Source organism: Amblyraja radiata, chromosome 34, assembly GCF_010909765.2.
Source record: "Amblyraja radiata isolate CabotCenter1 chromosome 34, sAmbRad1.1.pri, whole genome shotgun sequence".
Taxonomy (NCBI): domain Eukaryota; kingdom Metazoa; phylum Chordata; class Chondrichthyes; order Rajiformes; family Rajidae; genus Amblyraja; species Amblyraja radiata.
In genome coordinates this window covers 12,583,611-12,608,015 of record NC_045989.1, presented here as the reverse complement: position 1 = coordinate 12,608,015, position 24,405 = coordinate 12,583,611, and the positions used below count along the sequence as shown (strand labels likewise).

At 39.8% G+C, this 24,405-nt stretch overlaps 1 protein-coding gene across 2 annotated transcripts in view; it reads right to left on the bottom strand.

The window, feature by feature from the left end:
• Positions 1-24,405, bottom strand: part of spg11 (SPG11 vesicle trafficking associated, spatacsin) — a 114,915-nt gene that overhangs the window by 88,704 nt on the left and 1,806 nt on the right. For both annotated transcript variants that reach the window (XM_033050633.1, XM_033050634.1), the window contains exons 2-10: positions 23,435-23,619; positions 20,360-20,587; positions 18,082-18,280; positions 17,145-17,285; positions 15,947-16,368; positions 13,669-13,814; positions 6,000-6,135; positions 4,056-4,211; positions 1,326-1,513 (exon numbers count right to left, since the gene is read on the bottom strand). In XM_033050633.1, the coding sequence (XP_032906524.1) occupies positions 1,326-1,513; positions 4,056-4,211; positions 6,000-6,135; positions 13,669-13,814; positions 15,947-16,368; positions 17,145-17,285; positions 18,082-18,280; positions 20,360-20,587; positions 23,435-23,619 (1,801 nt within the window). The remainder of the gene's footprint in view (positions 1-1,325; positions 1,514-4,055; positions 4,212-5,999; positions 6,136-13,668; positions 13,815-15,946; positions 16,369-17,144; positions 17,286-18,081; positions 18,281-20,359; positions 20,588-23,434; positions 23,620-24,405) is intronic.

Below are 24,405 nucleotides of genomic sequence, written 5' to 3'. Positions count from 1 at the left end.
AAAACGGAACCTGCCGGAGACGAAGGCTGCGGAGTATCCTGGGTGCTCATGTGAGTATATATAACGATATATTAGTACATCAACAGGAAAACCATTTAATGTTATCCATGATTTAAAAACATACATTGCTATTGATGTAAAAGTGCTGTTTTTGCAGTTAACTTAAACTTCTCTTATAAGTGTGTCTGTGCCCTGCAGCTGCAAAGTAAAAAAGTCGCAGACAGCTTTTACACGCTCTGTGTTTGAAGTTGGAATCATGTCTCCAAGAGCCATAAAATAAATTATGCATGAGGGCAGGCAATTTTCACTTGTAATGCTTGTCTTAAAAAAGGCTATCTGTATTTACAAACTTGTGCTCAGGTATCCAAGAAGCACAAGAAATACCACATTAAATGCGGAGGGCAGGCTCTTAAACAGGCCTCTATTTACTGCCCAGAACTTTTAATATAACGGAAGACATCCAATGCTAGAAGTTCTATTTAATTCCACCACTCTACTTTAATGCAGATGACCAACTCATGCAATGGTTCACGAATCAGAGGACCATCTATGGAAAGGTCACCGCACTTGGGACCAAAACAGGGTCAGCTGGCAGCTGGCAAGAGTCTTCTTCAGCAGAGGTCCCAAATTATTCTTCAGCTCTTTAAAGAGCTCGGGTGAAATTCTGACAAAGTTTGTGAATGCACTTTTATCCTCTTCGCACAGCACATTAAGCAGTTTATCATATTGTCCAAATAGAGGTCTCCGTTGAAAGATGGGCTTCACCCAGTGAGACTTCCTCTTAATTCTCTTTTTAATTAATCTCACCCTTCTGCCTTCACGCAAGCGTCCTCGATTCACATAGAGGGCTGCTGCATACAGCGCGTCAATGAAAAACACCACCATCCTGTACTCGAAACTACTTAGTACAGGCATGTCTCCAAATGAGCCAATTCAACCAAGGGAGGATATTTATAGTGTGTGAAAAAAAAAGTGACATCATTTGTGCCACGTGATGATTTAACAACACTTCACAGTTCACAATGTTCATTCAAGATTTAACGGGAAAGCTCGGGAGACGGACAAGTCACTCGCACAAATAACAGAAATGCCGAGTACCCGTGGGAACTCTTTATCTACCCCCCGTTATATCGTGTGATATCGTGCTAGACCACGACCACTTCACTCTGGTTACATCTTGCGTCGTCGCCCCGTGAGAAAGCCCCATAAGGAACATAAATGCCCATGTACACCAGCTGGACTGCATGGCCTGTTTATGTACTGTACACTTGGCAGTTGGTTTAAAATATATCCCAAGTTAACCGATTACACATCTGCGTACTTACATTGGTACTGAGACTATTCCACTTTCCATAAACTGGATTAACGTCTGGTAAAGTATTTTCTTCATCCTCACACCCATCAGTGATACTCTCCCTTGGTGGTTTATGTGGGTACTTCTTCATAAATTTACGGAGCTTGATAATATAACCAGTGAAATAGTCCACACATTTCTGCTTGTGCTCATCCAGTTCTGAAGATGTACAAAGATGTTTATTGCAATGGAATAGGACAGTAATTTATAATAAATGCCAAAGAAATGTCAACCAGAAAAAACACTTCATTCTAACTGGTATATTGCTGTTCCGTTTATTGCTGGTGAGTTGCAATACTCAAATTCCCAATGCAATACTATCATGGGAGTACCATCACAGCAAGAACTTTCTAAAGGAACTGCAACCAAATTATTGTTTTTGCAATCAAACCGTTTAGTTTAGCATAGTTTATTATTGTCATGTCTGCCAAGATGCAATGAATAGCTTGTTCTCTTTACTATCCAGTCATAACACACTATATTTGCATAGAATCATTAACAAGTAAAAGAATGAAATGACTCCAAGCAGATCCTTTTCTGAAACAGCACACAAATAATTTTTCCCAGAATTTCTTTAATTTTTCCAGCAGTTCTGGTTTTGTAATATGAACAGCAGAATTCCCCAGTGGCTGCAGCTGAAATCCTTTGGATCAGCTTAAGGAATTTCAATGAACATAAAAATGGATAATATTTGAAGTCTTTGTATACTGAAATAGAAAACTTCATCAAATATGACTGATAATACAGGAAAGGTCATTAAACGAGCAGTTAAGTGCAGGTTCACAGTTGAGAAATATGGGATGTTTGTAATAAGAAATACCATGACAACATTTGATTCTTAATAGAAACTGGAGCTAGTGGAAGCAGTGCAACTATAATGATAGCAGGAGGTAGAATTCTCATGTTTGGGAATTCTAGGATATGGAGTCCTGAATCAAAAGACGTCTATTAGTGAGTAAGGAAGAACGATGACAGGAAAATAAATGTAGAGATAAGGCAAACATGGCCATTGAGGGTTTTAAGCATAAGTACAATGATGTTTAATTTCAAGCAAAGGGAGACCTGGGGCAAAACATGGAGCAGGATGGGACATATTTTGGAAGCAGAATTTTGGATGAACCAATATATCTGTATAAAGTAAAAACAAAACTGGCGAGGGATTATCTATTATATTGACAAACAAATAAAAATGCATGCAGGATTCTGACATGAACATCAAAAAGCAGAAACTATATTGTTGTTTAAAAGAAGATTAGATATTCTGAAAAGGAATATATAAAGAGCGAGGAAAAGACAGAAAATGAAATTGGAGAAGAGGGCATGGCACTATTTATAATAAATGCTTCATTTTGTGACTGTTTCAATGAACCTATGAATTACAGTTTTACTAATCAATAAGGACATACTCTAAACAAAAGATATATATGTGACTACATGTAAATATTTGTCAGTAATTTATAAAGCAGCCTATAAATAATTCCAATAAATCTAAACATTACTGAAAACAGAGGACCTTCAATCTTGCAGTGGTGTTAATGGAATCCTTTCCAACATATATTGGGAATGAGCTAAACCTCAGTTCGCTTGCTTGTAATTTTTTGCTAAATTCAGTTGATCATTGAACAGCATAATTAATATTAAAACAAAATGGAATAGGCTTTTTATAAAGAAAGCTCAATTAATTGAGACTTCCTTACATTTGTCAAATGCTGAGCACAAACACCATAATGCATTACACCACTCATGGTGACAATACTCTCCTTCCTTACTCCAAACATCATAAATTCTGAATAAGGTAATATTTTCTAAAAAAGCCTTTTAATAAGTTTCCCACTATAATTGCCGTGAAATGCTGATTGATAATATTGCTCCAAGGTACCCTGGGGTATTTTACTGCATTAAAGTAAGTTATGAAATTGCTAAACAATTTTAATCTTTGAAGAGGTTTGAGTTTTAAAACCCATGAAACTGAAGCAATTTATTGGAAAGTGTAAATTTAATAGAATTCTTTGAGGAATCAAGCACCATCAATAAAAAGCTTTCTTACTTAAGGGCCTGTCCCACTTTCATGACCTAATTCACGACCTTTTTTACTCGTGGACATTTTTCATCATGCTAGAAAAAATGCTCAGACCTGCTTGATGCCACGAGTACCTACGACTAGCATCACGACCTACATACGACCTCCCACGACCTTGTGACGACCATGCTGCGAGTATGAGTCAAGGGCAAACTCAGCAGAGGTCGTGAATTAGGTCGTGAAAGTGGGACAGGCCCTTAACTCAGTTATTAAAAAACAAATAAGCTTGCTGATGAACCAGTGTGAGATTCGGTTAGCGTCTGGCAGGCTGTGAAATATTGTGGTATATGCAGATTCAATTTGCAATTTTACATGCAATTAACTCCAAAGAGCATCCATGATAAGATCATAGTAATGATTGATCTCAAACAGGTGAGGAACCCTGAGGGCAGTGACTCAAAGGTGTTTTGATCCTCAGTGGTCATGCTATATGATACATAGTACAAAATGAGGTGTGAGAAGGCAAGTAGCTTTTTTTAAGGACACAATCAGTATAAAACATATATTTCACCATACATCATTTTTTATTCCCTGCATTTGAATGGAGTGATTGGGTATAAATGACAGCCTACTGTATGTAATCTATTCAGTATAATCCATAGGCTACTCAAAGCATCTCACCTCCTGGCTGCATCAGAAGCTCCTGGATTTGTTTGTTGAGAAAAGTCAACGTAAGGTTCAGAAGTTGTTCAGAGAACTGCCTGCTCTGAGTTTCAGAGTCGTGTTCCTTGATAGCTGAACACAGCAAGTCCAAAGCTGGCTTAATTTCCTCAACGTCTGCAATAAGCAAAGACATAATGTCTGCATAAAAACAGAAATTGCTGGATACAATCTGCACATCAGGATCAGGTAAGGGAGGTTTTGGATAGAAAGATTGTTGGATAAAAGCCAGTGATGAAAAGACTAAAGGGGATGGGGGAAGAAATGGTGAAGGAGGGGGAGGGGGTGGGTTTATTGTTACCCGAAATTGGAGAATTCAATGTTCATACCGTTGAGTTGTAAGTTACCTTAGCGGAATACGAGGTTGCTGTTCCCCCAGTTTGCATGTGGCCTCACTCTGGCAATGGAGGAGACCCAGGACAGAAAGGTCAGTGTAGGAATGGGAAGGGGTGTTAAAGTGGTTTGCAACCGGGAGATCTAGTAGACCTTGGAAGACTGAACGCAAGCATTCTGCGAAAGGGTCACCAAGTCTCTGCTTGGCCTTGCCGATAGAGGCCAAATCAGGAACTCTGGATGCAGCAGATGTGTTTAGAGGATGTGTACGTCCTCTGCCTCACCTGGAAGGACTGCTGAGGTCCCTGAATGTATGCGAGGGAGGAGAGAGAGGGATAGATGTAACATCTCCTGCAGTTACTGGGGAAAGTACCTGAGGAGGGGGTGATTTGAGTGAAAAAAGGATGAGTGAACCAAGGAGTTGTAGATGGAGTGATCTCTGCGGAAGGCAAAAAGGGGTGAAGTTAGGAAGATGTGACTGGTGGTGGGATCACGTTGAAGGTGGCAGAAATGTTGGAGAATGACGTGTTGGTGGCTGGTGGGATAAAAGGTGAGTACCAGGGGAACTATATCCTTGTTCCGTCTGGGGGAAGGGACAGCGAGGTCAGAACTACAGGACACAGAGGAGACGTGGGTGAGTGATCCATCTTCGACAGCAGGGTGGAAACCATGTTTTCTAAAGAAATCGAACATCGCTTTGGGGGACTCCATTCAAATGAATGTGGCTGCTCTAGATATGCCATATACAGCTAGCATAAAGCTGAGGGGCCAGATATGAACTTGTTACAATCAAAAATCACTGCTGGGCTCACTGCAGTACCATGTGACCTCCAGTGTGCTTAGCCTTTCCTCACCGAGGTGTGGATAAGGAAGGCCAGAACATGACCATGGCACCACACTGGCGGAGCTGGTAGAGCTGATGCCTCACAGCATCAGATACCCAGGTTCAATCCTGACCATGGGTGCTGTCTGTGTGGAGTTTGCACGTTCTCTCCGTGACCATGTGGTTTTTCTCCAAGTGCTCCGGTTTCCTTCCACATCCCAAATAGGTTAATTGGCCTTTGTAATTTACCACTAGTGTGCATGGAGTGGATGGAAAAGTGAGATAACATAAAACTAATATGAACGGGTGATCAATGGTTGGAGTGTTCTTGATGGGCTGAAAGGCCTGTTTCCATGCTGTATCTTACAACCGAAAACAAACTGATTTATAGAATGCTGACATATGTCAGTTCCACATCATTGTCACCATCTCATGAAGTTTCAGTCAAATTAAACTTTAGCAAATTTAATTAAGTACATCTATCCTACAATTGGTAACACAGATAGAGAGTTGCCCTCTGGTGTATGTAATAATTCTGAAATTTGGTTCTGCAATTTAATGACGTCAATGGAACCAAATTTCAGTGTGCAACACGCCCAAATTACTCCTTCATCTGCTCAATGGAGGCAACGCAGAATTAATTTCTATCCTCAAATGGAATCATTAAAAAAAAGCAGTGACATATATTTGCTGTGAATATTCCATCAGCCACACATTGAAGAGATTGCATTTTACTCCAGGTGACTTACTTTTTAATTGTGCCCATGAAGTGAGCGTGGCTTCAGAATTCTCCTGCTTTAAAAACGCCGCTGGAGCGGAAAAAAGATTTTCTTTACTCTTCAGGAAAAAGTCCACCGTGTCCAGCTGCCTGTTCTCAATTCCAGCCTAGGATATTCAAGTGAAACTAATTATTTATTTCCTTTTAGCAGGCAGTGAATCACCACTCATTAATCACGCTGCGGCACCTACTCGATGAGCCTCTTGTGAAACAGGGTCACAGGGGGTTGTCATCTGATTGACGATACCATCTACAAACCCTTGCACCTCTCTCCCTGGCCATCAATTATGTAGCTCAATTTTATTGATATTGCTCACACTACCCAAATTTCCACATTAGGTACTTCTAACTTCAGGTCTGTCTTTGTTACCACTGTGTTAAGAATAAAGCATGCCACTGTTTCATACCACGATTCTTTCTTGGCTATAACGTCCTTTTAAAAAAAAAACAGATATATAAAATACAGCATGGAAAACATGCCCTTCAGCCCACACGGGCTATCGATCACCCTTTCCCAGAACTATGATTTCCCACTTTCTCATTCACTCCCTACAAACCCGGGGTAATCTACAGAGGCCATTTAACCCACACGTCTTAGGTATGCGGGAAGAAACCAACCACCCAGAGTAAACCCATGTGATCACAGGGAGAAGATGCAAACTCCACAAAGACGGCGCCTGAGGCCGGGATCGAACCTGGGTCTCTGGAGCTGTGAGGCAGCAGGTCTACCAGCCAAGCCAATGTGCCATCTCCTTCAACAGTCCAACATTTATTTCTCTCTTTGTTTTATCTATCGATTAAAATGCCTTGTGTTTAGCACCGACCTCCTGCCATCAAATTTCCATAATTCCTATCAATATTGTTTGGTCCCATTCAGCACTTCTATAAGCATCTGAACAGATGACTATTCTCCTGGCATTATCCCCATTCCTGACCCCATCCAAGCTCTGCAATATTCTCCTCTGGACTTATACTTCCTAAGAAAATTCATGATTTCATATATTTTACATTTTAATTAAAATAATAAATGAACTGTGTATTATAAAGTAAATTAAAACCAGCTCCCCGCCAATGCTCGAGAGTGCAGCCAGCTTCCCTGGGTCTTCATTACTTATGGGGCTCTACTATAACTGCTGACATGGTTCATGATAACAGTATCAGGAAATACAGTCCTTTAATTAATCATAGCTCATATATTGTCTCAGTACCGAGCTGGGAAACAATAAAATGGCAGGGTAGACAGAAAAGTCATGAAGGGTTACAACTTCTAATCTTATACAATCCTATCTCCAAAAGTAAACATTCTCCTGAGTGTTATCAGATCCCGCTGGGAAATGTCTGGGATTAACTATTCATTTTTCAAGCCTCCTTAATCTTGTGGTACACCTTAAAGACTGTAGTGAATCTGGCTCCTCTGGTGTAATTGTCCATGGCACCTATCCCAAAACCTTCTGATCCCATCCTAGTTCCAGCTTTGAACCAAAAAAAAGCCTTTTCATCAAGCCTGCCCTAACATTTACACCATGACTCAGGGTTCATTTCTTTTTAAATGTTCTTTATTACTTCTTGTATGTCTAAGGAAATAGATAAAATACAAGTTGTTATTTAATAAAATTATACTGGTCTCAAAGGAAGTACATGGGGTGGTGGAAAACCAGGACAATTACACTAAAGTACTGGTACAATAAATATCTTGCTTGCAGCAGCACCAGACACACAAGACGCAAATCATATATAAATTACATGTAAAACTATAAAGCAGTGAAAAGAAAAAGACTGCAAAAAAACAAAACAACACATGAGTGCATAAACACACAATTAGAAAACAAGGTACACAAAATTGCTGGAGGAACTCAGCGGGTGCAGCAGCATCTATGGAGCGAAGGAAATAGGCGACGTTTCGGCCCGAAACGTCGCCTATTTCCTTCGCTCCATAGATGCTGCTGCACCCGCTGAGTTCCTCCAGCAATTTTGTGTACCTTCGATATTCCAGCATCTGCAGTTCCCTTTTGAACAATTAGAAAACAAGACCATGATAGAGCAAGAGGTGATTTTTTTGGCGTTCCATTGGCAAGATTGGATTAGGGATCTGGAGGTCAGTGCAAGTACTCGATAGATGGAATGATAGCACTGAGAAGAGCTCATGATAGGAAGGTGGGGATCCTTGATGATAGATGCTTCCCTTTTGAGGCAGTGTCTCATGTGGGTGCTTTCGATGGCAGGGAGGACAGGGCCTATCATGGACCACGGCGAATCCACCACTCTCTGCAGACTCTTGAAGTGTCCACACCAGACCATAATGAACCAGTTAGGTTATTTTCTACAGTACATCTGTAGAAGTTTGTTAACAAATTTGGTGACATGCCAAAACTCTTTAAACTTCACAGAAAGCAGAGGTAAAAAGCAGAAAATAGTGCAAAGCTATCACAATGTGAAAACCATATCATATAAGCTGCTGGAGATACTCAGCAGATCAGGCAGCATGAGTGGAGAGAGAGAAACAGAGTTTCATTTCAGGTCAATGACACTCAGTTCAGGTCAGAACTGAGAAAGAGAGAAAAGTTGCAGAGAGGCGAGGAAGGAATGGATAGGATAAAGGGAATATCTTTGCTAGGGTGAGGCCAGGATCGTCCTGTTGATTGAATTCAAGCTGTAGATGAATTCTACAATATATTGTATAGATCAAAGTCAGAATATTGGCTGATCCTGTAGTCTATTACACTGCAAGAATTAAGCCATTACAAGCAACGGCTGAGAGGTGAGAATGCTAGAAGCACTCAGCAGACCAGGCTACATCATTGGAGAGACAGTGTCATTTTCTGGCTCAAGGACCCTTCATCAAAATTAGAAAAGTTAGAAAACAAGTGTGCTTTAAATTGCGGAGATGAGGATGAAGCCATCAGAGGGTATAGACCAAAGTTGTCACAATAAATTGTAGTTGAATAAAGGGAAAAAAAGAGAAACAAATTAAATCAAAATGCTACAGCATTATCTGAGAAGAGAGAGGGGATTGTTAAATGCAATCTTGAGTCCTGGGGCACCAATATGTCCAGACGCAAGATAAGATGCTGTTCCTTGAGTTTACATTGTCCATTGTTAGAGCAATGTAGGAGGCCGCAGATAGAGATTAGAGTGGGAGTGGGGCAGAGTATCAAAATGATAAGTGACTGAAAGCTAAAGGTCACCCTTGCAGATTGAATGCAGCTGCTCTGCAAATCTGTTTGAAGACGACATTGTTACAACCAAATGCAATGCATTAACATTAGAAGTGTATGCTTCACTTGGAAGGTCCCTAAATAATGGGAAGGGAAATGCTAAAGGAGCAGACAGTGAATCACTGGCAGCTGCATGGGGAGGTGCTGCGGTTGGTGAAGTTGCAAGGGGAACGGTGGCTTTGCAAGAATTCTATCGATGGTGTCACAGGTTATGAAGGATGATCCATTGAATGTGGAGGCTCGTAGGGTGGAAGGTGAGGACGAGGATAGTCCTATCTCGGTGGTGGCTGAGAGGAGTGGGGTGAGAGCAGTAATGCTGGAAATCGAGGAGCCAAAATTGAGGATTCTGTAGGGGGAGGCCACAGGTAAGGAAAGACAACGGCACTTTAAAAAGTACTAGTGTGGAAAATCCCATATTTGGAGCAGAATAGGAGCAGCTTTATAAAATATTGGTTAGGCCACAGTTAGGGTATTGAAAGGTGATTACTCTATAGGGGGTGCAAAAGAGATGCACCAGGATGTTGCCTGGGTCAAATCTTTCAGTAATGAGGAAAGACTAGATAAGCTGGGTTTGTTCTCCTTGGAGCAGAGAAGGCTGACGGGGCACCTGATAGAGGTGTACAATATTGGAAAGGGCAGGGATAGGATAGATAATACTAAATTTCTCTTACTAGCACAAATGCACAAAAAACACAGGATATGGATTTAAGGCAGGGAGGAGAAGGTTTAGATGATATCTGTGGATTTATTTCATCCAGATGGTGAACAGAAGCTTGAACGCACTAGCTGAGAGGATGGTGAAGACCAAGACACTCATTACATTTAAACATCAGAGGAGAAATGAGATCATCAAGGCACAGAAAGTCAGAGGCCAAGTACTGATAACAAAACACTGTAAAAAGAATAATGGAATTGAGCAGAATTAGCATAGATATATGAAAGGAAAGTTAATTTGACAAATCTACTGAACTTCTTTGAAGGATCTGACTGGTACAATAGGGAAGGAGGAAGCAGAGGTTTTAGATTTTCAGGTGGCTTTTGGAAAAGTCTAACATAGGACATTGATCAACAAGGGCAGGATATATAGAGTAATACACTGACATAGACTGAGAAAGTCATTAAACAAAAAGTAAATAATGGGAATAAATTTGTTCTTTTCAGGCTATGACAACTGGCACCTCCGGGATAGATGCTGGCACCCCAGCTGTTGATAATGTACATTACTGATTTGCCTTCGAGAACCTTCGAACACTTCGAGTCATATTTCCATATTTGTTGATGATACAGAACTAGGTAGGATTGTGAGGAGAGAGGAAAATGTAAAAAGACTTTGAGGGGAAGTAGACAAACTAAGTGACCAGACAACAACGTAACAGATGTAAAATAACTGAAATAATAAATGAGGTTATCCACTCTGGTGCCCAAAGATAATATTTTTAGTGGTGAAAGAATGAGCATTGATGGTGTTCAAAGGGATTTAGAATTGTACAAAAGGCAGTGAAAGCCAACATGCAGGAGCAGGCAAGTAGTCGGGAAGGTATATGGTATGTTGGCTTTATTGCAAGAGGGTTTGTGTACTTCAGTGAAGATGCCTTACTGCAATTAAATAGAGCTTTGGGAGACCACACATGGAGACATTTATACAGATTTATACCTTCAGGACCTTATATACGGGATATACCTTCATAGAGAGGGTGCTGGGATAGTGGATTGGCTCTATGAGGAGAGATTACATTCCCTGGAATTAAGAAGAATGAGACAACTCATTGTAATTTATTAAACTTTTACAGGGTTCATCAGGGCGGATGCAGGGATGATATTTCCCCTGACTGAAGAATCTAAAATCAGGATCAGTCTCAGAATTACAAGGAAGCCAGTTATAACACAGATTAGGAAACATTCCTTCATACAAAGCCTAGTGAATCTTTGGAATACAGTAATCTGGAAGGTCAGATATTGAATTTATTCAGAGAAATCAGGTTTTCTGGATATTAAGGAAATCAAAGGCAATGGGGCAGGAACATTATGCTGAGAAAAAACATTAGCCATGATATTGATGATAGCAGGGAAGACTTGGTGCCAAATGGCCTGCTTCTATATCCTATGTATTATGTTCTTAAACTAACCTTGCAGTCAAATAAAACTCATCTGTATTTTCAAAATGTCTCTTTCAAATGTAGGACCTGAACAATTATCTTTTGTACTTTCTCTATCTCTCATGATATTGATTGGCTGCTGTGTTCTATATTAATGTTACTCATAAAAGTCTTTGCTGATCACTGTTGGTCAATATTTTGTGACTTTGCTGGAATTTTAGCAAGATGGACAAGCTGCTCATGTAGAAACAAGGAACTGCAAGTGCTAGTTTACAAAAACAGGCTGTTGAAAGTGGGAAAGTGCTGGAGTAACTCAGCAGATCATGCAGCATACAAAAAAAAGAAATAAAGTACTGGGGCCTCTTTCCTTCTTCATGTAGAAATTATACTAATCACAATCCTCAATCTCACCTCTTTTTCTCCCTGCGCACTCTATTGGAGCGAGAATTATAGCTGTTGAACATCTACTAATCTTTAAGCAATGGGGATTATTAAGAGTTAGACATAGGAGGTAGGCTTCACAAATTCCACCACACATTCATTACTCTATTGGCTGTGCAGCAAGAACAAATGTCCCCAGACCAGACTTTTCAAATTGCAAGATTAATTTACCTATTAAGACACTCACAAATTTCAGGTACTTACGTTATTTGCACTGGGAATACAAAATAAAATTAAACAGTGTCAAGAGACATTAATATTTTATGTAAAAATGCTCTTCTTCAATATATTTTCCACCACCCCTCCAACCCCAACACTGCACTGTTCGGGTTTAGTAGCTGCATGGCCCACTTTGATGACATTCTTGCAGCACTAAATCAGGCCAATATCAGAGAAGTTCACAATCTACAGTAAGCCAGGACAAGGAGATTATTGTTAACATTTAAAATGTTTGTCCAAATATGTTCTGCTGAAATCTTTTCTTTTCCAGATGGTGCAGAAATCTAATAGTATAAGAAAGAAACTCGAAACCATGGCTGCTAAGACATTGTGGGTATGCAGATATCATATTCCTTCCTGAAACTGGTCATAATAAACAGCTCAGCAGAGTGACTACAGCCCCCCCACTGTTGTAAAGTAGATGGAGTTCCTCCGAACATGGGAGAACTTTACCAAACCAAACACATTAATGTCACCATGCAGGTTAGATAAATATTTCCAAGGGGATTTATGACTTTGTTTTTTTTGGCTCAGTTACAACGTGTTCTACTGTTTCCAGACAATTTGATGTCAGGGAAAAATATTTTAGAAAGACAATTAATAACCACAGCGCTACACTTGTCAATTCCCAACTTGAAAAGTTGTGATCAACACAGAGAACTTTGAGAGGAAGGTATGCAATTAGTTTTGTGTAAAACCGTGTAATGGAAATAAATCAGCACATCACTCAGCAAGTTTCATGAAAATCCAGAAATGTAATAAAAAAATATTAAGCAGCGTTGGCAGATGTGGCAGTTAACAAAGCGCTCAGTTTTCATACCTAATTCTTTCAACATAAGATGCTTCAAGCAACGGCAACGGGAGCGATAATTATTTATTTCACTTTCAGAATGCGGGCATTACTAGCAAAGTAATAGCTGGTGAAGAGAGGGATTCTTGGCCCTTTCAGAGTCCACCACACTGTTGTGGGTTTGAAGTCACATACAAGCCAGACTGAAGGGCACTGATGAACCAGATGGGGGGTTTTATGACAGTCTGAGAGTTTGCACTTCTAATGACCACCTTTATAATAAAATCCAGCTTATTTATTAAACTCAAATTCCAGAGCCATAATGAAGTGATTACAATTCTCGTCTCTCGATTGTCAATCCAATGATCCTACCATATATATTATAAAGAAAACCAATTGTGATTTTGTTATAAATAAGGAAATCATCAGACAAATTTCAAGTAAATTAGGAAGAGCAGTTGAGTTGTTCTTTACTCATTTACATTGTCGGGGCAAAATTATACTCAAAAGGAATTTTAAATCAGGGAAACTTATCAGGGAATCAGGAGCATCCATGGCAAGTGAAGTGGTTCAACATTTCCTTCAACTTCTGCACATTAATGATTACAATATTGTGCATAAAACTGAACTCATCCAAAACCTTCCTTCCTTTATCCTATTCTGTTACTCATCTTACTTTTCTTACAGATTCATATTTGCTCCTGGATTGGCAGTATTGCAATCTGGTAATTTCTTCAGAGCACCATTTTGTTACTTTAATAGGTACTATAGTATATACATGCAAGCTATTATTAGATCGACATGCATGTTTACCCAACATTTCCATTAAAATATTACTGACACATGCTTTTAAATTGGAAGCCTTCAGTCTCCCCTTACCTCTAATGCATGAATGGGAATTGAACACCGATTCCAATTATTGAGATGGCACAATGAGTCAACGATGCCTGCTTTCCCATAAATCATTAAACGATTCAAGAGGTCTTCTTGTGAGAAACCAAACACCACCATGGAAAGGCCAGCGTCTAAACAAATTAGATTTGAAATACAAAAGTGAATGTTTGTATTAAAATTAATGAAGGCTTCGAAGCTTATTTTAGTCATTTTATGGCATTTCACTTCCCAAATGGAAAACTTAGTAAACTTCCCAAATGACTAATTTGACGCTGGGCAGTCTGCATCACAACTTTCAGGAAGGTGCTGATGGATTTGCAGTTAGTCTGGCAATACCGGAACTCAGTTGGGAAGGCAACAGTTGGGGGTAGTTGACCTCAAGATCTATGAAATTGGTGCATAACAGCTATCCTGCTGAATGGACACAGTGGTGCACTTTAGGCAAATAACTGTCAAGATGCAGATATTTAAAATGACGACAGTTCCTGTGAATTAATCGCCCAGCACACCAAAAGGAGGGGGTAGGGAGGACAGAGTACAAGTGAGAAGCAGAACAGTTAATGAAGATATATGTTGAATGCAATCATTATTCTGTCAATTCCATTTAGGAACCATTCCTTTTGAAATTATGCAGCTCTCACTCATTGGAGTACTTGAGTGTTACCATAGCAGCTTTTAAACAATTGGGGCTTTTGGGATTACAGGTCCTCCCTAGGTTACGGCAGAGTTCCATTCCTGAAGACTGACATAACTAAAAAGTTAGACCACAGCATTCAACTCGGATTTAAGCCAGATATTGCTGCAAACTGGGTTCACGCACAGCTGCAGCCCAGCAATAGGGCGGCACAGTGGCGCAGTGGTAGATTTGCTGCCTTGCATCGCCAGAGGCCCAAGTTCGATCCTGACTAAGGGTGCTGTCCGCATGGCAGTGTGGGTTTTCTCTGGGTGCTCCAGTTTTCTCCCACACTCCAAAGACGTACAGGTTTGTAGGTTAATTGGCTTCTGTCTTAATTGTAAATTCTAGTCTGCAAGACAGTGCTAATGAACGGGATGATCACTGATCGGCATGGACTTCGTGGGCTGAAGGGCCTGTTTCCATGTGGTATTTGGAAAGTCAAGTAAAGCCGCCAAATCCATCCCACCGGGCTGCAAAACACTTGGTTGTATGAATGGGTTGTACACAAGCCAGGTGTTCATAATCATAATTGTAAGATCAAAGTGCTTGTGATTTTCTGTTTTGTAGACAAATGGTTTATGATCACTTTACCCCTTCAGAACCCAGTTTCAGAACATTAGAAGGGCTGGGAGTGGGATGAATGGGATAGGAGAAGAATTAGGCCATTTGGCCCATCAAATCTACTCCACCATTCCATCATGGCTAATCTATCTTTCCCTCTCAACCCCATTCTCCTGCCTTCTCTCCATAACCTCTAATACCCTTACTAATCAAGGATTTGTCAATCTCCACCTTAAAAATATCCATTGACTTGGCCTCCACAGCCGTCTGTGGCAATGAATTCCACAGATTCACCACCCGCTGACTAAAGAAATTCCTCCTCATCTCCTTTCTAAAGGTACATCCTTTTATTCAGAGGCTATGGCCTCTGGTCCTAATTCATTCAAGGTGCCTGTCCAAGCACGACATGCTAAGTGGTTTCCTTTCAGTGCTATGCCATGATGAGATGGGTTAAATGGGCATGCATTTATCCCAAATAAACTTTGTTCTCTGCTCAAATCATAGAGAACACACTTCATGTCCTGGTCCATGCAATACACAATTCACAGCTAGCCTGTTCTCATTGTTAATTATTCTGTTTCCTGCACATAGATCCAGCAAGTAGGACTGCGATGTATACTGAAACACTGATATACTACTCGTGTCAGTATGACCCTTAATGGGAATGAGGATTTGAAAGATTAAACGTCCTTCAGCTAATGATGTCAAATTGAAATTCCAGCTGTCTGCCGCACGTTCCATCTAGGGAGCTGTCTTGGTGGAGAATTAATATTACTATCTACTTTGCAACCACTTCACAGCCAACCAACCATACCAAGACACGCTGCTGGGGAAAAAGCAGCATCAATCTCATTCTTCTCATAGTGGTCAATAGAACACTGCTGGCATGGAACAGGAGCTGCATTCGGCCAGCAAGGAAGACATCTCAAAATAGTGAATTAACGCGAATTGCTTGGAAAAGTATATGATAGAAGTGATTTTTTTTTAAACTGCATAAATATATATTTAAAAATATCAAACGCTTACCTGTGAGAAACAGACATAATTCATCCTTGCCGTCTCCTTCCACTGGCAAGGAATGGCCATCAATGTGATGGTACGTCACTTCTTCGGTTTGTAAGTCCCAGAATGCGATGGTCAACGCTCCAGAGTCGGGAGCAACAAGGGTGAGTAAAACACTGAATCCAGAAACAGATACGGTCTCTATAATCATGGATTCCTTGAGTCCCCGCAGGTGCAAGACTCTGTGCCATTTACTTTCTTGACTGTTTAGGTCCTCCATCTGTCCAAAAGTGTTAGATTTATGAGAACGGATGTGACAGGGTGCAATATTTGAATTGGAACTGGACACATCATGATACCAGGGAGTGGATGATCTTGTCAGGAATTCTTCTGCTAATGAGACTTTAGTCTTATTGTAGAAAGCTCGCAATCGGGCTGCCCAGGATCTTAGTCAAACATAAATTATTTAATTTACTTACTACTATAAATTCACAGTTGCATACAATAAACTTTGTATTGCTGTAACATGTTAATCAGCTATTGAACCTACATATTAAAATACGTTAGGAGCAAATGTGCAATATAAAACCATAGAGCACAGAGAAGACCATTCAATCCATTGTATATGTTCTAAACATTTGATGAAGCTTAGCATCAGCCCACTCTCCAGCTCTTTGCACAAGGCCTTACAAATTTCTTCTGTATACTTTACTTTTGGACTTTAGAGATACAGTGCAGAAACAGGCTATTCGGCCCAACAATTCCCTGCCAACCAGCGATTACCCCGTACATGAGCAACATCCTACACACTAGGGACAAATTACGGAAGCCAATCAACCTACAAACCTGTACGTCTTTAGAGTGCGGGGAGGAAACCAAAGCACCCGAAGGAAACCCACGGGGTCACAGGGAGAACATACAGACTCCGTACAGACAGCACCTGTAGTCAGGATCGAACCCGGGTCTCTGGCGCTGTAAGGCAGCAACTCTACCGTTGCGACACGGTGCCTCTCTGTTTCTTTTGAAAGTTCTTAATTAATTTGCTTCCTTCTGCCTTTCAAGCAATACCTTTCAGGTTATAAAGGGCAGCATAAAAACATCTAAATCTCCCTTTGGATCTTGTCCCATTATTTCAAAATAAACATTTATAATATTTGTAATTCCTAACTCATTTCACTTGAAATAAATTAAAGTGCAATCAGCTCTGAGTTTCCAACCTTACCTATCCGGTTGAAATGGTAAATTGAGCACTTTTTCACTATAAACAGAACTAGTAAGGTCATCCTCATCGACGCCAGTGGGAGCTCTCAAAGAGTCATTATTAGAACCTTTACTGGTGCACAACAACTCATCAGGATGTTCTCTGTAAGAAGAATAACACAACATGATATTTCACATATAAATATATCCTCAATTTTTAATGAACCTCCACTAAAGTAGATCTTTAAACTATCGTTTTAATCACCAGTGAACCTTTAATATTATCCTCAGTCAATGTGATTTCAAAATTGTCATGCATTATTTCATCTCTGTAAAAGCGCACAATGGCTACTGTAATTATAATGTAAAGCACAACAGATTACAATCTACTGCAAACCCACTGACTCCCAGTTATCTTGACTACACCTCCTCATTCTTGCCTCTTGCAAGGATACCATCTATCCCTTGCAATTTCTCCATCTCCACCACATCTGTTGAGGCATTCCATTCTAGCACATCCGAGAACCTCTCCTTACCTGACGTGCTTTTTATCTCCTTTACATCTCTAGTCTTTGTCCACCCATCTGTCAATCAAATCCCCCTCGCGTATATCTACCTGTGACTTGCCAGACTCAAACTTCCATTTGGAGTCTAATACCCAAGGGGCAAAAGTGTCAAGTGAAGCATTCCAGTAGTGTCAAGTGAAGAGTCCTACTAAAGTCAACATTTAGCTCCAGATTAAAAAAAAACAGGCATCAGTTGACATGGGGCACTAATAGACAGGAGTGAAAGGAATCATGTTATGATGCCAGAAGCAGTATTTACAGAGGATGGAATTGAAGTATCTTCTCGTGTGATATATTTCTCACATTCTATTATTTTGTGAAGCAACTTGATGAATAGTGATGGATATTCTGATGATTTCTACCTTGATAGTAAAAATATAAAAACTAATATACCTGAAAAAATTATTCAAGCTGACACAAATAGCATGGTTAAAGCAGTTCACAGCCACAGCAACATCCAAGTCAGGCGATAACCCAAGTCTGGTCAGACAGGTTAAGTCACAGGCATCATGAGCATCTTCGCACACTCCCATCTGGCAGAGTGCAAGATTAACATTCCCAAGCTGTTTGCCATCTACAGTATCATAAATATCTGAAAAAGCATAATATTAAGGAATTTTATAACAATGGATAAACAGGTACTAAACTCAGCATTGGCTTCAATCTGGCAAATCTGTGTTTGGATCCAGTAAATCGGGATGTTTTGGGCCAGCACCCAAAATATTAACATAAAAATCTCAGTTGTAAAAATCCAGCTGGTTCACTGAAAGAAACCACGGCTTTCATGACTCTCATGGGTTTGGCCGACACGTACCTCCAATCCCATGTGAAAGACTTCACACCTCACAAGCCACTCAGTTGCCAGAATAACAAAACTGATCTGGACAAGTGCCACATAGATCCGCTGCAAATTCAAAGCACAGCTGTTAATTTGTGCGGGATTGCTGCCTTTGCAGCTTAGCTTTTACCTTTATATAATATTCATAGGTGTGTGTATGAATCAGATTTCAATATTCTGAGCAGAACATGTTTTGTTTTACAATTACAAGATAACCAAGGCAGCTCTGCCACTCAAAGATCATAAAACACAAAGTATGGTTATACTTTATATATCAGTTGATTAGCAAAGAGGACAACAGCAAAATAATACTTGATAAAGCTTTTCCTGTTTTCCTTTCCTGCTACTTTAGTGCATCTATGAGTAGGCTCCATTGCCTTTCATGCTTGGCGAATTAGCTGCCTCGTCTGTCTTTCAAATGTTCATACGAAAATCTGTTTTTAGGTCTATTTCCTCCAAGTGATAAGCTAAACATAAGGCAGCAGCGTAGGCAATGAGATCCTCATTCTATAATTAACTCTCCCAAGTCAAATGTAATTGGGAGAAAAAAAAAGTGATGTTGGGCAGAGGTGAAGCAAGATTCCCGAAAGGTAAAGATAAGCAAACTTGAAACTATCATCCACACTACCTTGGAGCTATGGAGAAAAATAAACCAAGTCAGAAATTAAGTTTGGAGAATGGCAATTAATCTTTTTAAACTAACAATCAACAGACAATTTTTTCAAAATTAATGTGCATAAAGATGTACTGGGATATGCTGTTCTTTCAACTCTGCCATTCGAATTCCTTTTAGCAAACCAAGACAAGTCAAGTTTACAGGTCATTACTAAAAATACGGTGAGGTACAGGTACAATATCTTGCTTGCAGCAGCATCACAGGCACATAGGAAAGTAGATGTTACTGAGCCTGGCTGGGGTGTAGCCTTTTAGTTTAGTTTAATTTAGTTTAGAGATATGATGCGGTAACAGGCCCTTTGGCCCACCGAGTCCGTGCCGACCAGAGATCCCCCATATAGTAGCAGTATCCAACACACACTAGGGACAATTTACAATTTTTACAAAGCCAATTAATTTACAAACCTATACATCTCCGGAATGTGGGAGGAAACCCCCATTCCCACGCGGTCACGGGTAGAATGTACCAACTGTTTACAGACAGCACCCAGAGTCAGGGTCGAACCCGGGTCTCTGTCACTGTAAGGCAGCAACTCTACCGCTATGCCACCGTGCTGCCCAAACTTAAAGCTTCTGGACCTCCTGCCTGATTACACATTTAATTACAACCTAATTAAAACCAAATTACAGCCTTAATTAAAAAAATATAGATATTTTATTAAATGCATCTAAACACTGGGGTGAAAGCAGCAATACTCAAGACCCATTGCATCTGAGTGTTCTGACGATAAATAGAAATCTTTCACTGACCGTTTCATTTCAACTGAAAGCACACTACTCCCACTCTGTTGGAATCTATAACCAAGCTAAAAACCCCATTCAATGAATACCAGTGAAAGTAAATACCAATAAAGCAATTGATGCGCTGAAGTCGGTGAGTGCAATTGAAAAATGGATAATTAAATTTTTGAATATTTTTTTTTTAAATCACCTTGTTAAGATTTATCAACACTGAAATCCCAAATGCATTTTCAACAATTTCTCTTTGTCTGTACATCATCCCGTATGATCCAAGATGACTGATTACATTTCTGCTCCAAGAGTACTCCTTCTCTATAGTGAAAGAGGACTTGCAGCTTATATATTAAAGACTCAAAGCAGATCAGCTTTAGTTTGTCCAGTGCTTTGCATTAAGTTGTTCAAAACTACAAAGGATACAAATCCAGCCTGCGCTGTCCAATAGGAAAAGCATTTCCTGGCAAATCTGTCCATCCGTTATTCTCCCAGAGGCCTCAGGAGACAGACAAAGTTTAAAGCCATCGAATATATCTGCTTCAGAAGCGCCTTCCAACCAATACAGGTGAAGCAAGGTGCAATTATTGAGCAGTATGAAGGATGTGCTATTTTTAAACGATAGAATCTTCATAGTGAAGTTTGATTGTAGACCTGTAAATCAAAACCATTTTAGTTTGTACGCATCTGAAGAACTTGCAAAATGTTTTAATTCAAATTTATGTTTTTATGCAAGTTGGCATGGTCACTAAGACTACGGCAAAAAAAGAGAGATCTTAAAACTGATTAGAAATGCTCGATTAAACCAACACCTATTTTCCAAGAAACTGTAAGAGAGAATTGAAAGCTAATTAGCACAACATCTGCGACAAAAAATGCTAGAATCCATTGTTAAGGATATGTTGATTTAACACTAGTTAAATAAAATAAAGAGTTGTTTTGAGGATCCATCTGGTAGAATAGATTTTTGGGAGTTTTAGAGGAATTCAATAGGGTGTTGTAGAAGAGCTTGTCGCACAACATGCAAGACTCATGAGGCTGGGAGTGAGATATTAACTTGGATTGAGGAATGGTTACGAGACAAAAGACGGGTCTTCTCCAGAACTATGAAGGTTGGTAAATCTCACGGGCCTGATCAGATTAATCCAAGGACACTATGGGAAGTTAGAGAATTGCAGGAATCCTGGCTGAGATATATGAATCATTGTTAGACATGAGTGAGATGCCAGAAGACTGAAGCGTGGCCAATGTTGTACCTCTATTTTAAGAAGATCTGCAAAGAAATCCAGTAAGACTAATACCTGGGATAGGAAAGTTACTGGAGAAGATTCTGAAATTTACTGGGGAAGATATACATGAATTTGGCAAGACTGGAGTTGATTGTGGATAGTCAGGATGGTTTTGTGCATGTGAGATCAACTCACGAATTTGATTGAGATTGTTAAAGAAGTAAACAAGAAAGTTGATGAGTGCAAGGGCATAGATAGAGACTATATGGAATTCAGCAAGACCTTAGATAAGGTTCCGTATGGTAGGCTGCTCTGGAAGGTTAGATCTCATAGGATTCAGGGAAAGCAAGCGAACTACATGCAAATTTGGCTTAATGGACGGAAGCAGTTGGTGATGATGGTGGATGGTAGTTAGTGGTTGACTGGAGGCCTGTGACGAGTGGTGTGCCTCAAGGATCAGTGATGAGTCCATTGCGGTTTGTCATCTATATCAACGATTGGGATGAGAATGTACAAGGCACAGTTAGTAAATTTGCAGACGACATTAAAATACGTGGTATAATTGAATGAATGTCAAAATTTTGATCAGCTGGGCAAGTGGGCTGAGGAAAGGCAAATTGAGTTTAATTCAGTTATGTGTGAGGGGTTGCATTTTGGGAAGTTAAATGTGGACAGAACCTTCACACTGTTAGGCTGTGGGCCGAGGAGCTTTATTCCAGTGTTTCATGACCCAAGTCACAGAACTACATGAAATTTTCACATAGTGTGTAAAACAATTATATAAATCACCCCTGAAACTCGTCATGAACAAGACTTGCACATTTTTATTAAATTAGAGAAAAACCGGAAACATTTCGGATATTTTTAGTCCAATCAAAGCACGTTTAACATTGAGTTGTCTGCCAGTTGGCCAATCACCCGCTTTGTTTCAGGCTAGCACACATCATAGCTGAGAGGGCTTCACTGATGTCTGTCTTACTGGAGATTCCGATGAAGGTTCTTTGTCGTGGAAACTTGCAGCAGGGTAATTGAATTTAGTGAGAAATGCATTAAGTCTGAAAAATGTGCAGCTAAGTGGATAGAAGTGGAAGAAAGTCTTGAAAGTAAAGTCCCTGCGGAGATGCTACAACACAAAGTTGTGAAACTTTGTGAATCAACTCAAACTGAAAGGTAAGATCTAAAGTCTGAATTTATGAAAATTAATCTGTATGGACTTTCATTAATTTAATTGCACCCTTTATAATGTGAAAAAAATGAGATTTGGAGGCTGTACATTTACTCATTCATTCACTCACTCCATTCCTTCAATCATTCATTTACTCACTCATTCATTCCTTCATTCATTCACTCATTCACTCACTCACTCATTCACTCACTCATTCACTCACTCAATCACTCACTCACTCATTCATTCATTCACTCATTCACTTATTCATTCATTCATGAAGTTGAGGGCCTAAACTATATGTATCAATAACAAGGTAAATTAAACATTTTCACTAATGCCAGCTTGTTGTAGAGTAATAAGTCTTAACCATCTAATCTCGGAGCTGCCTGCGATAACTTACCGGGAAAAGGTGCTCTGATCGCGGGGCCTATGTATTTAACATAGTGAAGCCGCGGTCTCAATTAAAAAGCGGCCGATTCGCGAACCGGGGGGGGGGGGGGGGGTGGGGGGTTGTACATAGTGCTGTCCGTAGCGGCCGTTTCCAGGAGAACGGAGGAATATATCTATCTGGAATATATATAGGTATAATAATATATTATATTATTATATATAGGTATAATAATATATTATATTATTATACCTATATTACTATCTGGAATATATATAGGTATAATAATATAATTATAGAATGTATATATTCCAGATAGTAATATAGGTATAATAATATAATATATATTATTATACCGATATTACTATCTGGAATATATTTAGGTATAATAATAAATGAAGAAGGTGATAATAAGCCATTACGCTGGATAAAGTGCAGAACGAGGATGTTTTGCCAAATGATATTGACAAAGTGTTCATGGAACCGCCAACTCTTTCTCCTGCAGAGCCTCCAGGATATTCTGAGCTGACTACTGCCTGTTGGACGTGGTTAAAGGTTATTCTCCCACTGCAACTATGTTCTCTGGTTATCAACCTTCCTACAATTGGAAAACATATTTACGTAGCAACATTCCTGTATATCATGGCACACAACCACCTCCTAATGCTATTTTGATCAAAGCGATTTTCTTTAACAAACACAGTCGTATCACTCACTCAGGTTTTTGTTTTCCACCAGTTTCTGCAGTGCCTCCTCACTACAGCTGTGAGTGTTGGTAACGTCACAGATGCCATCCTGGACACAGAACTCGTAGACCCCCAAATCGTTGCGGTTAGTCAGAGCAAGAAGACGTCCCCTGTTGGGCGAAGTCAGCAAATTCTCCGTTGTTTCCCAAACAAAGCTGCCAAACATAAATGTCGCAGGCAGAGAAAATACATCAGCTAGAGAAGCAGAAACACATCAAACCTCTAATGCTTACACCATCTGTGGTTACACCAGACAATCATTCGTACCAGGAAACTGGCAATAGTTGAGCAGAGACTTATTGCAGCAGTTGGGCTATGTCAGCGATAGACACAAGGTTTCACAATATTTCAAGCAGTCTCATCGGTTAGCACCTCATTAGGGAATGGGAGCTATTTCTATACTCAATTACTACTATCAAAATCGAGTTGTAATATAAGAAAGAACAATTACTAAAACTGGAGAGAGAAGAAACTACTGCTGCTGGAACAAACAAAAGTAGAATGTAGGACTTTTGAGTTTAATACATTGTGGGAGCTCGTTCATTGGCAAGGGTGTCAATATTTTAATGTTCTTAACCCAAGAATAGCCTGTATTCTGCTTCAGCCAGTTTATGATGTTTATTTGTAATACATTTACATAAAAGACAATGGCACAGGAGTTGCGTGCATGCAAAAATATATACTATAAGCATGTTCTGCGCTGTTGTACACTGATTCAATTTATCACAATTGCAAAACCATAAAACAGCTGACATCCTAAACATTCTCTCTATGTAATTGTTTTTAAATCTTACAAGATGCACTCACAACATCTTGCCCTTAAACAGTAATAAAATCTCACAAGAAACCTTAGAGAGGAGAAAAATAGCCAGGTGCAGAGCTGTTGGGGAGAAAGGGCTGTGAACAGTGGACCAAATAGTGGACGTGAAATAACCAGAGAA